We start from the raw sequence: 12,239 nt of genomic DNA on the forward strand, positions 1-12,239 counted from the left end.
ATGGTGCAGTCGCTGACGTCAAAGCTGGATCGTGCCGGCGAGGCTACAATCTATTTCTCGGTTGGGGTGCTACTCCAGACACTCTTCTTCGGTGTGTGTTGTTTTTTTTTGCTGCGATTTGGTTCGAATCTTACTGTAGGCGTTTACACCCTGTTGATATTCCTCTCAACTCGTATGCTGTTGTATGCCAACTTTCTTTCCTCCTACCTCCTAGCTTATCTACTGCAGAGAACGAAAGCTGAACACCCGCGTTAACCGTGTTATGTTTGGATTAACGGTTTTCATGTACCTCATGACCGCCGGGTATTGGGTGTATTCGGTGGCTGACGTTGTGGATCGGATTCAAGGCCTTACCAGTCTTGGCAAGAATCCGAGCAAGATTCAACCCGCGCACACACTGGTCACGATGTGGTCTCCACTGTTCAACTCTTTCATGCTCTTGAATGTTTGTTGTCTCCATTGACTGTGTTGGTAATACTGATTTTGCGCTGCAGTATGTTATCAGCGACGGAGTAGTCGTTTGGCGAGCGTGGATCATTTGTCTTCGGAGCCACCGCAAATACCTCTGGATCACAGTCTTCTTCCTAGTCGCGACTTCTGTTCAAGTGCTTCTCATAATCTCATTCCGTATTGCGGGCACAGCCATCTCCCCCATTGACAATATTCCGACCAACATAGGCATTGGACGCGGAATCGATATTCTCCAAGTTCTGACGACATTCACCTCGTTGTCTTCCAATCTTGCGGCCACTGCTGTCGTATCTGCAACCGCATGGGGCCATTGGAAGAGCATCCGGTCTGCCCTGTCAAGCACCAAGACAAACTCTACCAGGACCAATCGAATTCTTCTGTTGGTCGTCGAGTCGGGTGTACTCTATTGCATTTCCGCCGTGAGCAGTAGTCTCTGAAGCCATGTCCTTTCTAACTTGGCACTCTTTCCAGTTGATCAACCTTGTCGCCACTGTGGTCCGTTTGCCACATGGCACACTGGGGGACATATACACGCCCGTAAATGTTCAAATTGCGGTCAGTCTATGCTTCCACTAAGCTCCCGCTGCTGACCTACGCACATGCAGGGAGCCTATCCTTCGATTGTACTACTGTTGGTCAGCACCGAACGATCGCTCAACGATTCGACATTCGGGGGAGACTCCAGCTCAACTGGTGTTTTTTCCAGCACTGCACCTTCTCGCCCGATTTATTTCGCTGCCCCTGGTTCACGAAGCTTGGCCACAAACAACGCAGTCACGCCACATGTTGTCAATTTTGCCACGGACTCGCGCCCTGATTCAATGGTATCTGATATGTCGACGGAGGATGAAAAGGCCAAATACCCTAGACCTTTACCTCGTCCACCACATGCTGTCGACAGCATGGTTTGAAGTTTCCTTTGTGCTTGTAGATCCTGCGCCAGGCAGTTGTGTACCTTTACTTGTTTTTCTATTTCTTTGTTGAGCTTAGCGCTGATCTGTACTTGCTAGAATGCAAAGGATGAAACTTGCAAACCTGACGCGCAGCGCTTTATGAGTCGAACTTCGGAACGCCGCACATATCGCGGCTATTAGCGAAATTAATTCGACAGCTGGGGCTGTCCGCCGTGATGTGGAAAGTTGTCTCCGTGCCCGACATACATATAGTGACCTTGGCCTTTGCTTCTCTTAGCGGGCTGGGCTTTCTTTCTCTTCGACCCCGACGTTATCTAGAGGCAGATCCTCTCTTTTTTCTTCTTTCTTTGTGCAATGGGGTTTGTTACTTCTGCAGAAGCACGACAGCTGGATGGAGCGGGGGAGTACATTGTCTATTATTGGGTCGGCTTGACGGTGCAAACATTCTTTTTTGGTGAGTGCATTTGCCTTGATCGCATCAGGAAATTTGACTAAGCTCTCTTACATAGGCGGGTATACACTTTTGATTTGGCTTTCGACGCGGATGCTCCTGTGCGTACCCAAGCTATCATATCGTACTCTGGTTGACCTATTTTTGAACAGGGAACGCCGGCTCAAAACGACCGTGAACCAGGTCATGTTCGGGCTCACGCTCTTCATGTATCTGCTTTCCTTGCTGTTCTGGGTTTACTCGATCGCCGACGGGGTTGACCGCCTGCAAGGCTTCGTTGATTTGGCAAAGAACCCGGGACTGAGGCAGTCAGATCACACCCCCGTCACATTGTGGTCGCCACTCATCAACTCTGTTATTGCCATCAACGTAGGTTTTTTGTTGCATTACTTGAAAGACTCTGAAGCAGGTTATGATTAGTATGTCATCAGCGACGGTGTCGTTGTTTGGAGAGCTCGGGTTATCTGTCTACGAAACCACCGCAAGTGGCTGTGGATATCGATATTCTTCCTCGTTTGCACCGCAAGTCAGTCCATCGCAGCTCAATAATGAATAACTAAAGAGAAACACTCTCAGTGGGTGTTGGCATTTGGATCGCTTTCCGCATCATAGGAACTGCCATCTCCCCCATTGACCACATCGCCAAGAACACGCCTCTGGGGCTGGGAATTGACGTTATTCAAGTCGTGATCCTCTTCACATCGACGCTCTCCAATCTCAGCGCGACCGTGGTCGTCTCGGCAACAGCGTATCGGCATTGGCGGCTTATCAGCGGGGCGTTCACACAAGGGAAAGGCGAATCGAGGCGGACTAATCACATTTTGGTGCTGATCGTAGAGACTGGTGCATTCTACTGTGTTCTCGCGGTCAGTCGAAGTCTTTCTAGATGACTGTGAAGGCTTGTCTGATCGTTATTCAGCTCATTGGCCTGGCGGGGTCGGTTATCCGACTGCCACAGGGCACACTGGGCGACTTGTATATGCCCGTCAACGTCCAGATCGCTGTGCGTCACGGTCAATCTCTGTGACTGTCGCCGAATTCCTGACGGTTCCGCAGGGCGCCTACCCGTCGATTGTACTGCTACTGGTTAGCAGACGAAACTCGCTCAACGAATCCACGTTTATTGATAGCTCGACTATGGCGGTCGCTTCGCAGCCGATACGATTCCTCCAGCCGTCATCCACTGGAGGCCCTATAAGCTTTGCTCCAAATCCAAAGCCAACCACTCCATGGGAAATTGATCCGGAAAGCAGAGAGAACTACGTCAATAATTAGCCTTCCATTTGTCGTCAATGTTGTTGTACAGTATGTACTTCTAGTTATCTTATCTTAGCTACACTGCCTATCTTATCAATTTTCCTTCGATCAGATCCGGATGTAAATTTTTCGATGATGTCACAGCGTCAACTTTTTCTCGAGCATCCTCTGTCAGGTATACTCCCGACGTGGTTTTCTGGCTCATCCGACCAACATTTCTATTTTTCTATCCGGCTCTTCACAAGAGCAAGCCGCGTCGTCCATTCGGGTCCATAAAATTACATTTCTAGTCGTATTTGTGTCCGAAAACGTGGTGGTACAAGCAAGAAGTCGTTGTCGTTAGCCAACCCAAGAAAAGAAAAACCAGTCCCGACCGGCCGAGTTAAGCTCTCCTCGCCCAACGCCCAGTCCCAGGACCTGCATTGCCGGTATTGCTCGCAGCATCGAGTCGTTGAAGGAGCTTCTGGGCGAGCAACGCTTCCTCCATATCAAAGCCAGCGTCACCCTCGCCGACTTGGCTGTACTCAGAGGGCGAAGTATAGCCCGTGAAAACGGACATACTTCTCCGTCTGCCAGGGGTGGATTTACCAGTTGTAGTGGCAGTGCGTTTAGACGCAAGTGTTATTGCGTCCGTGTCTGAGGCCCTGGAGGGAGCAGCACGACGGAGGCCAAGCGCCCGCAAAGAAGGAAGGCGGCCAACATTTTCGCGATATACTTGGAGTGTTGGCGGGGGTGTAACGGGTAAAGTGCCCCATGCACTCATCCTTGGTTGTCTAGGACCATTAGTACTTCCGTTGGGTTGACTCGTCCGCAGCGACACCACCACCGGCTCAGATTTGAGCGCAAACGGGTCTTGCAACTCGTCCAAGTCATTAATTGCCGGCATCTTTGGCCAGAGAGGGTCTGGAATTGCGTTTGGCGCGGGAGTCGAAAACGGAGAAGAGCGCGGAGTCGAATTCTGAACCGAGAGAGAAACAAGCGACTTGAGCTTGATACGTGGCCGCCGCAAATGGGCATCCGTAAATGCTGTAACGGCCACCTCCGAGACTGTCGCGAGACTTGCTGGTCGTCGACGCAAGCGGGAGGGTAGGAACGCCATCATTGTACAAATCATCCAAAGAACCAAAAAGGCGGTCCCGGCGATTTCGAATGCCAGTGCTTCTTGCCTCATGTCTCCAACGGTCTCTTGTAGTGCCGAGGCCAAAAGAGGAGGGGGCTGATCAGAAACGAGGATCGCAAAGGCAATAGACAACCCAAAGTGGATGATGGCAAAAGTCTGGCCGCACAACACGAACACGGCGGCGGCGCGTTTTATAGGTGGCGGATGGACGGGAGCGACACACGATTCTTCGGTTGAGAGCCCTTCATCGACGAAGGACAGCCGAGGCTTCTCTATCGACAACCGCGGATATGACGGCGATGACACAAGGATTTGAGGTGCCAGAAAGACTCGTGGATGGTCGACGGTCGACAGGAAGCTGAAGCCTATTACGGGTAGCGTCAAGATGGTAAGAGCCAGGTATAAGATGGGCGAAAGAAGGGGCCATATGACTTGGAAAGACTCGATGATATAGACAAGGGTAGCTTGAACAAAAATGAATGCACGGAAGAGGAAGATTACAGGTGAGCGCACCAGAAATTAGAATTGCCGTAATGAGGATGCAGTAGAACAGGAACTTGACCGGTCGCAAAACGGCCAGGGTCGTAATGACACTGAGCAGGTACAAGACACAAAAGCTCACTACGTAGTTGCCGAGTTGTCAGCAAGTTGGGCAGAAAGGCAGTGTAGTCTCACATTCCATGTAGAGAGCAGCAACCACGACCGAGTTTGCGAGAGCAAGAGAAAAGTTATCTCCATGCAAACGAACAAAGAAAAGTGTCCCGGCAGCGGTAGAGAGGATGGCGAGGGTGAAAAAGACTGGAAGCGTCCAAACAACGCGTCGCTTTGAGGAGGGGTCTTGAAAATTAGATGATCGGGCAGCAGCGACAACAGAAAGCGCAATGGCGGCGACAGGAACGACGAAGAAAAGAAAGGACATTGCAGGCTGGATAGACATGGTGGGTTGGGCCAAGGAACGCGAGAGTGCGGGTAGTTCAAGTCATTATAAACGGAAAGTTAATCTGGCCCAAATTTGTGACCTGCCAATTGCCGGTAAAATGTCGTCGCTCATCGCTCTTCCTTCTTCGCCTCCAGGCCCCATCACTGGTCCGCGCACTTAAAACGCGGGCAAAATTTTGCTAAGTCGCCAGCTGGCGACCTAAGCGATGGATTTTCCAGCGAAGCAAACCGAGGAGCGAGCGAAGATAACAATTTAACACCCATCGCAATAAACCCAGATTCTTCGCAATTTACGCGCTAAGTCCTGGCGGATTGGATCGATACTGTAGTCTCTGAGTGTGGAGCCCCAGAGCATTCGGCTTCTGGTTGGCTAATACGGCCACGCCCATCGGAATTTTTTGGCTTCTTCAAGGCCTCGCCTTGCGGGTTGCCCTGTTCAGGCGACACATTTGTGCGGTTGCCTTTCCACGGTATACTTGTTTCCAAGTCGACGAGACATTGGCGTTAGTGGCGCGTAATTGGCATTCGAAGCAAAGAGGGCAGTTGAGCGCTTGAAATCAAGAGAGGATGAAATGTGACACAGTGACGTCACCAACTGTGAAATTTCTTTCTGTCGAGCTAAAGGTATTGCCAACAACCTAGACAAGTCCATGATATGCAGCAAACTCGTCGTCGCCCTCGTCCCTAACACTCATTTCAAGGAACGACCGACACGCAAGGCCCAATTCTTTCCCAACAAGATGATCCACAAATCCTCCAGCCATATCCATCCCTGCGGCACACGTGAATTCCAGCTATCTTCCCGCCCTGCTATACGCACCTGCAGTGACCCCTGAAGCAGTCCATATTTTCTTGTTATCGCTCGTCACCCAGCGCGCCTTCTCCATCCATCTTATGGGAAGATCCTTTGTCTCTTCCTGTTCCACAACCTCAGGTTGAGCAACAACGACATTTATGGACAACACTGCTGCCGACCTTGACTTCTTTGAACACACCCTTGTTTGTCGTCGCCGGATGGCCATTGAGCAACCCAAGCCTCGCCAGAATTAACGACCCCGTACAGACACTGAGGATATACTGTGCCCCAGGGCTTTGTCGCAGGATGAACTCGTTACAAGCACTGGGTGGGTTGACGCTCGGCCCTATATCTGAGCGTTCTGCACTGCAAACAAGTCACAACACCAACCTCCAGGGACGAGAATGATGTCAAACTGCTCTTGAGCGTCGTCATACGTTCTCTCTGGTGTTACTCGTGGCCCGACTTTCGGCTTGACTGGCTCGAGCGTGTGCGACAAGTATGTCAACTCGATCGTGAAATCTGGAAGCTTGTCCGAGACCACTGTTCGCCCTCTTCTGGCGGAAGACAGAAGGCCAAGCAGCTCTGCGGGTCCTTGGTAATCAGTGACCGTCACGTTGGGGAAGAGGCACACGGCCGCTGTGAGCGACGGTTGGCTCATTGGGGAGCGAAGAAAACAAGTCGTGGAAATTAAGAGTCATGTGAGATCTAATCTTTTGGTCGCGTGCGAAAGTTGTTCGTTTACTAAGTAGAAGTTTGGGACCCAGCAAATACTACGACATTTATTTATTTGACTGGTCGATCTATTACACAAGCCCATGGTATGCCGCAAATTCGTCATCACCCTCGTTCTTGACGCTCATTTCCAGGAAAGACCGGCAGACGAGGCCGTATTCCTTTCCCGCAATGTGGTCTAAAAATCCTCCAGCCATGTCCATTCCTGTGCAAATTATTAGCGCCGAATCTTGATCAGCATCGTTGTAGGTCTCCGACCTGCGGTGATACCGGAAGCCGTCCAGATTTTCTTGTCTTCGCTTACAACCCAGCGCGCCTTCTCTACCCAGGTAATGGGAAGGTCCTTCGTCTCTGCCTATCATAAATCCCTGTCAGTAACCTCGACCACTCAAAGAAAAGGCAGAATCAACCTGCACGGCCCTAAATGCAGATTTGTTCGTAGTTGCCGAATGACCGTTAAGCAAGCCAAGACGCGCCAGAACTAACGAGCCTGTGCAGACACTAAGAATGTACTTTGCGCCGGGGCTCTGCCGCTTGATGAAGTCGTTGCAAGCACTGGGCGGGTTGACCATTGGTCCTGTAATTCTCAACTTGAAGGCCCATGTTCTGTTCGAGGTATAACACACCTCCAGGAACGAGGATTATGTCAAACTGCTCTTGTGCATCGTCGTATGTGCGATCGGGTTGAACTCGCGGACCAACGATGGGTTGGACCGGCTCCAAGGTGTGAGACAAGTACGTGATGTCGATGGTGAAATTTGGGGCATTTTTGGCTAAGATGGGTGGTTTAACCTTCTGGGCAGACAGAAGACCCAAAAGCTCGACAGGCCCTTGATAGTCCGTGGTGGTAACCCTGGGGAAGAGGCATACGGCGACTGTGAGGGACGCTTGGCTCATGTTGGTTTGTGCAAAGAGAGAGATTAAGGACACGTGAGCTATGTTATAGCAGCGCGCGGGAAGCTGCTGCGATCCTCTCGGAGTTGATATTCATTCTTCATCGCGGGCTTCTGCAGCCGTGCCAAGTACCTGCAGGTCATGGACGCTCTCTAACCCAACTCCTCGCAGAATGTTGCCCACACCCTCCTTCTTTACGGCCTCCAACTCTCGCTCGCTCTTCACCAGCAACATCCCAGCGAATGCCAACGCATTCACACTCAACTCATCACCTGTTTCCGCCAACATATGGGCCTCCTGCCTTCTGGGAACAACATATATGTGCCCGAGCGTGATCACCACATTATATGAGGGCTTGTTGGCGGGATACTCGGTGTCATGTCTGATAGTCGAGATGGCGAGATCAAGTAAACTGAGGAACGCGTCTGCTAAGATGGGTTCGAGCTGATCTGGCGACGATGACCATAGTCGGTCCGGAAGCCGGAATACATGGTTGGCGTATGGGACTGGGAGCGTGAAGGGCCGATCTGGAAATGGGAGGGCCGTGATTGGTAAAAAAAAATAGTGGTGTAAAATCTCTCTCTCACCTGGAGTCTCGAGTTTGACATTCCGCGCAGCGTACTCAACTGGGGGTCCGTCCTCGTCGTCTAGAGGCAGGAATTGGACGTGTTTATGTGCCTGTGAGGCGCCAGAGATGTCCCCGCCTTACCATATCTCACTCAGCAAGTGACCAAAGGAAGTCATAAGTGATCATCACATACAGTTGTAGAAAGCGAATAGTGGTTGACGCGCTTTACGACCAGCCGCGAGCAGTAAGTAGGTTTGAACAAGGTCAGGAGGGGTCAAAGGGGACGCCTGTGAGCGGAATTCTACACCAGCCTTCAAGATGGCTTGCAGTGGTTTAGATCGGACCCACCTTTGGTCACCAACAGAAAGTGTCGGGGGACAACAGAGTACTTGTTGAGCTATTGAATCACCTTCAGAAGCCGAACGGACGGTGAGGGAAGCATGACGAACCAGAACGACGTATTGCTCCCCGCTATCTGCGTCACTCAGCTCCCCAATCCACAGATTCGGATTGTACGGTGGTAAGAACGGATCGAACTTTGTTTGCTCGGGCGTTCCTTTGAAGTGTGGTGTTGGCAGCGCTGGTTTGTTTTGTAGCGCAGGACATAGCCGGATTTCGTACTGTAATCGTCAAGAAGGGAGAATAGTGACGAAGCCACCATAGCAACCTCGATTGGACTGGTAGACTCCTGATATTTTACGATGGTTGAGGAGAAGAAGAGCAAATCACCAGCAGCTTGGGCTTTGTCAAAACTGCCTGACAATTTTGACAAAATGTCCGTCATGGCAGTCGAGATTAGAAGGAACAATTAGGTCGAAATAAATAGTGGCCGCATCACCAATTACAGGGCACTAATTGGCTCTTGGCCACACAGACTCGGCAAGATAGGTAGTACATCCAAGTCAGCTAGAAAAGAGAAGTGCAAGGTAAAGTACAAGGTGAGTGCGAAGTGGTCGGTATAAGCGCAAAGCAACGGTGCGATAGCAGTCGGAAATTTGTTTAGAGCCGGGTTCAAAGAATGAGTGAGTCAAAAATAGGACGCAGTCCATTGTGCTGGTTACTTCTACCCCCCAAGATCCTACATCTGTTGCCATATAAATTGGCAAGAAAATGGCATGCGGACGAGCCGTGATCAGGCTCGCCCGCCCTTTCCTCTGTTGTCCTTGGCCTCCTCGATCTTTTCTCCAAGCGCTATGGCGCGAATGTAACAAATGATCGCAATGAGCGACCACAGCGCGGCATTTGTGCCCTACAAAGTGCATCAGTACAAGACGCGGACTGGTAGACTGCTTCTCGCACCTGGTAGAAAAGCACAGAGAAGAAGGTTTGGAACACCAAGATAACAATCCTCAACACCAAACTCCGCTGAATCGAAGACCCTTTGAGAAGTGGCAGTGGATTCTCAATCGCAAGATTTATGAGAGCGATGATAGCAGTGATAATGGGGATGACAGGGGCCTTGACAATGAGCGTTATAAAGATGGCGACACTGGGAGACGGCCTAAAACAGTCCCGATTGATGAGAACAACAAGCCACGGGTAAGAAACGGGTAACGCACTGGAGTCCTCCCGGGTCGCGCAAAGTGCCAGTGACAAAGTCCCAAAAGAATTTACGGTAGAACAGGCCGAAGAAGCTTGCCCAAACCGCATCTAAACGAAAAATGAGTTTAAATCTGGCCACGTCGAAGACTGGAGCCACTTACATGCGCTCGCTGTGATAGCTACATAACGCGCATACTCGTGCCAGATGAGGTTTCCCATTGTTGGTTTAGGAGGGGTCTAATTCTCTTGTAGATGCTGAAGAAAAGTCGGGGCTAAGAGCGCTGCTCGTATCGAGGCCGTGAAGGTGGCAGAGGTAAGAAAGATGTTTAGGCGTAAGGGGGCGAAGACCAGTAAAGAAAGAAAGAGCAGTAAAAGAGCACAGCTCGGGCCCGGGATTGGAGGGGGTGGGGGTTGAAGAGGAGAGCACACTAAAGAGCGTTACGCGTGACACAGCCTCAGCTTCAAGGGGCGGTCAAAACCGTCAATCTCAATTGATACCGGTTGCCCTACCACTCTTACGGGTCGGAACAGGATTTGGGTCAATGAAACGAGTATATTTCCATCTACACAATACGAGCCTAGGTAAACAAGTACTGACATTCCCAGTCAGGGTGGAGCGCGTCGAGGTGGTGGTCCAGGTCCTCCTCGATTTCCCTATTGGGGTGAAAGAGTCAGCAAAACAAAAGCTATCAATACAAATATAACTCGGGACACCGACCATCACAGTTGCTGAACGTGACGGGGGCATGGGCATGCCTAAAGTTGGCACTTGTGACATTTGTGGCATCGGTGGCGGTTTGGAGCCTCTTCCACCAAACGATTGCGACGGAGCACTGAAAGCATAGTAACTTGGAGCAATCGAATGACCAGACATTCTCGATGCCAACCGAGTGAATGTTGGCATGGGCTGAATCGGTGTATCCGGGGACAGCTTGATATTGCCTGATTGTAGAGGAAGTTCGGCGTCAACCGGAGTTGATGGATCTGCAAGGTTATTTCGATCCGCTCTTCTCCGTCTACGTCGAGCACCGAGGAAAAGCATCAAGCCAAGTAGGCCTAGAACCAAGAGGATCACCGTCAACACGATGCCGACTATAGCGCCCACCGCAAGTCCAGATTTCGGCCTGGGTTGTGGGATACCACTCGTTGTTGACGCAGAACTGAATGAACATCAATTTCGAGACTATGACAACGAAGCTGAAACTAAACTGACGCTTGATTGGAGATAGGTGCTGCGTCACCAGCGGTAGTACTTGCAGAGTAGACCGTGATCGAGTCCAGGTCGATAAAAGAACCGGTTCCACTCTGCTGGCCAGGATTCGTTATAATGAGCATGTGTTGAGAAGAGTCGAGATTATTTGCATAATACTGTCACAATTGAAAAGGAGTTTTGAAGAATAAAAGCTAGCTACCCACCAACAAAGTCTACAGCAAAATCAGCGGATGAATTAGATAATAATTTGTCGTGACCTGAGCATGGAGACCGCTTATGGTGGACGATGGGATGTTAACGAGAGTGGGTCGTCCGTCAATAGAAACCTGCATATTTGCGTGGTTGGGAGAGACTGTGCCATATATCGCGACTGCATTCCCGACAAATTGGAGCGAAGCTGCTGAGCCAGGGCTCTGAGTATAACTTTCTTCGTGATTAGCCACAAAAACGTCCCATGCTGAGCCAGCCTACGCACTGAAGAGTCCCATTAATATATTTATCTGTATTGGTCGTGGCCCAGTTCCCTGCGTAATTCATGGCAGAGTTAGCATCATCAAAAACGGTCGTGGTGACTGCAGATCTATCCAAAGGGTCAATGTCGACATTGGCAGGATAGACAACTGACGCACCCAGCTCCGCCAACTTGGGTGATCACGTTAGCCCAGTCAATGTCCATGCCCACTCCAGTTGATGTTAACACTGCGGTATGGGGGCCATTTGACAAGCCCGTCGCAGACCCCAAGAGTTGTTGAATTTCAAACCCAGGGCTTGACGATCTCCCGGTGGTAATTAGTTTTCCATCGACGGACAGTTCGTATCCGCCGAATGAAGGTCTATGAGACCCGTAGATTTCGATACCCGTTCCTACCACGCGTCAGTCGTGCGGATGGATTGGAGGGGGGAAAAGGAGAGCGGAAACCATTAAATTGAATGGTGGCCGTTGCACCACGCGTCGTAGTTGTATGAATAGTGCCCCCGGTATAGGCCTAGGAAGTTTTAGCGCTTTTACTGTGAAATCAAGTTGACCACGCACAAGGCCCGCCGTGTCCTTACTAGACGCATCCTGCCAAGCACCGCTGGGTCCGTAAGAAACAAGAGGAGAGCTATCGTCGACTGTAAAATGTTATCCGGGGTTTTCTCCGAGAAAGAAAAGCACGAACTGGTAAGATTGAAGGATGAAGCCATCGAGGCGAGTTAGATATTAGAGAAAGAAAGTGAAGAGGAACAGAGAAGAAGAAAGGAAGAAAAGAACGAATGGACGACGCCAGCCACACCCTGGGTGGATTGTAGTCACAGCAGCCTAGAGAGGACACTCAAACGACACCAATGCCAATATGTA

At 50.6% G+C, this 12,239-nt stretch overlaps 7 protein-coding genes across 7 annotated transcripts; 2 read left to right on the forward strand and 5 right to left on the reverse strand.

Moving 5' to 3' along the window:
• MIND_00082800 (uncharacterized protein) lies at nucleotides 1–1,382 on the forward strand (the record flags this gene model as incomplete). The annotated part of the gene is made up of 6 exons (XM_037357785.1): nucleotides 1–91; nucleotides 140–182; nucleotides 229–445; nucleotides 495–890; nucleotides 943–1,026; nucleotides 1,077–1,382. The coding sequence occupies 6 exons, from the start codon at nucleotides 1–3 to the stop codon at nucleotides 1,380–1,382; spliced, it is 1,137 nt and encodes a 378-aa protein (XP_037225695.1).
• Nucleotides 1,383–1,739: 357 nt separating this feature from the next.
• MIND_00082900 (uncharacterized protein) lies at nucleotides 1,740–3,111 on the forward strand (the record flags this gene model as incomplete). Its single annotated transcript, XM_037357786.1, has 7 exons — nucleotides 1,740–1,839; nucleotides 1,895–1,937; nucleotides 1,989–2,205; nucleotides 2,257–2,362; nucleotides 2,413–2,702; nucleotides 2,756–2,839; nucleotides 2,893–3,111. 7 exons carry the CDS (start codon nucleotides 1,740–1,742, stop codon nucleotides 3,109–3,111), a joined length of 1,059 nt encoding a protein of 352 aa, XP_037225696.1.
• A 364-nt stretch (nucleotides 3,112–3,475) lies between these two features.
• MIND_00083000 (uncharacterized protein) lies at nucleotides 3,476–5,150 on the reverse strand (the record flags this gene model as incomplete). Its single annotated transcript, XM_037357787.1, has 3 exons — nucleotides 3,476–4,677; nucleotides 4,727–4,834; nucleotides 4,889–5,150. The coding sequence occupies 3 exons, from the start codon at nucleotides 5,148–5,150 to the stop codon at nucleotides 3,476–3,478; spliced, it is 1,572 nt and encodes a 523-aa protein (XP_037225697.1).
• Nucleotides 5,151–5,790: 640 nt separating this feature from the next.
• Nucleotides 5,791–6,621, reverse strand: MIND_00083100 (DJ-1 protein-PfpI domain-containing protein; the record flags this gene model as incomplete). Its single annotated transcript, XM_037357788.1, has 4 exons — nucleotides 6,339–6,621; nucleotides 6,128–6,294; nucleotides 5,973–6,069; nucleotides 5,791–5,924 (listed from the first exon to the last, which is right to left on the reverse strand). The coding sequence occupies exons 1-4, from the start codon at nucleotides 6,607–6,609 to the stop codon at nucleotides 5,791–5,793; spliced, it is 669 nt and encodes a 222-aa protein (XP_037225698.1). The 5' UTR covers nucleotides 6,610–6,621.
• A 133-nt stretch (nucleotides 6,622–6,754) lies between these two features.
• On the reverse strand, nucleotides 6,755–7,580 carry MIND_00083200 (DJ-1 protein-PfpI domain-containing protein; the record flags this gene model as incomplete). Its single annotated transcript, XM_037357789.1, has 4 exons — nucleotides 6,755–6,888; nucleotides 6,942–7,038; nucleotides 7,094–7,260; nucleotides 7,310–7,580. 4 exons carry the CDS (start codon nucleotides 7,578–7,580, stop codon nucleotides 6,755–6,757), a joined length of 669 nt encoding a protein of 222 aa, XP_037225699.1.
• Nucleotides 7,581–7,670: 90 nt separating this feature from the next.
• MIND_00083300 (ATP-transf domain-containing protein) lies at nucleotides 7,671–8,938 on the reverse strand (the record flags this gene model as incomplete). The annotated part of the gene is made up of 6 exons (XM_037357790.1): nucleotides 8,813–8,938; nucleotides 8,595–8,765; nucleotides 8,494–8,542; nucleotides 8,339–8,446; nucleotides 8,165–8,281; nucleotides 7,671–8,104 (listed from the first exon to the last, which is right to left on the reverse strand). The coding sequence occupies exons 1-6, from the start codon at nucleotides 8,927–8,929 to the stop codon at nucleotides 7,671–7,673; spliced, it is 996 nt and encodes a 331-aa protein (XP_037225700.1). The 5' UTR covers nucleotides 8,930–8,938.
• A 339-nt stretch (nucleotides 8,939–9,277) lies between these two features.
• On the reverse strand, nucleotides 9,278–12,085 carry MIND_00083400 (uncharacterized protein; the record flags this gene model as incomplete). Its single annotated transcript, XM_037357791.1, has 14 exons — nucleotides 9,278–9,394; nucleotides 9,445–9,646; nucleotides 9,705–9,795; nucleotides 9,849–9,924; nucleotides 10,406–10,520; nucleotides 10,575–10,847; nucleotides 10,901–11,055; nucleotides 11,104–11,112; nucleotides 11,158–11,323; nucleotides 11,376–11,480; nucleotides 11,530–11,764; nucleotides 11,820–11,886; nucleotides 11,934–12,013; nucleotides 12,061–12,085. The coding sequence occupies 14 exons, from the start codon at nucleotides 12,083–12,085 to the stop codon at nucleotides 9,278–9,280; spliced, it is 1,716 nt and encodes a 571-aa protein (XP_037225701.1).
• Nucleotides 12,086–12,239: the final 154 nt, after the last annotated feature.

Source organism: Mycena indigotica (assembly GCF_014461135.1).
Source record: "Mycena indigotica strain 171206Taipei chromosome Unknown Mind.scaff0001, whole genome shotgun sequence".
Classification (NCBI taxonomy): domain Eukaryota; kingdom Fungi; phylum Basidiomycota; class Agaricomycetes; order Agaricales; family Mycenaceae; genus Mycena; species Mycena indigotica.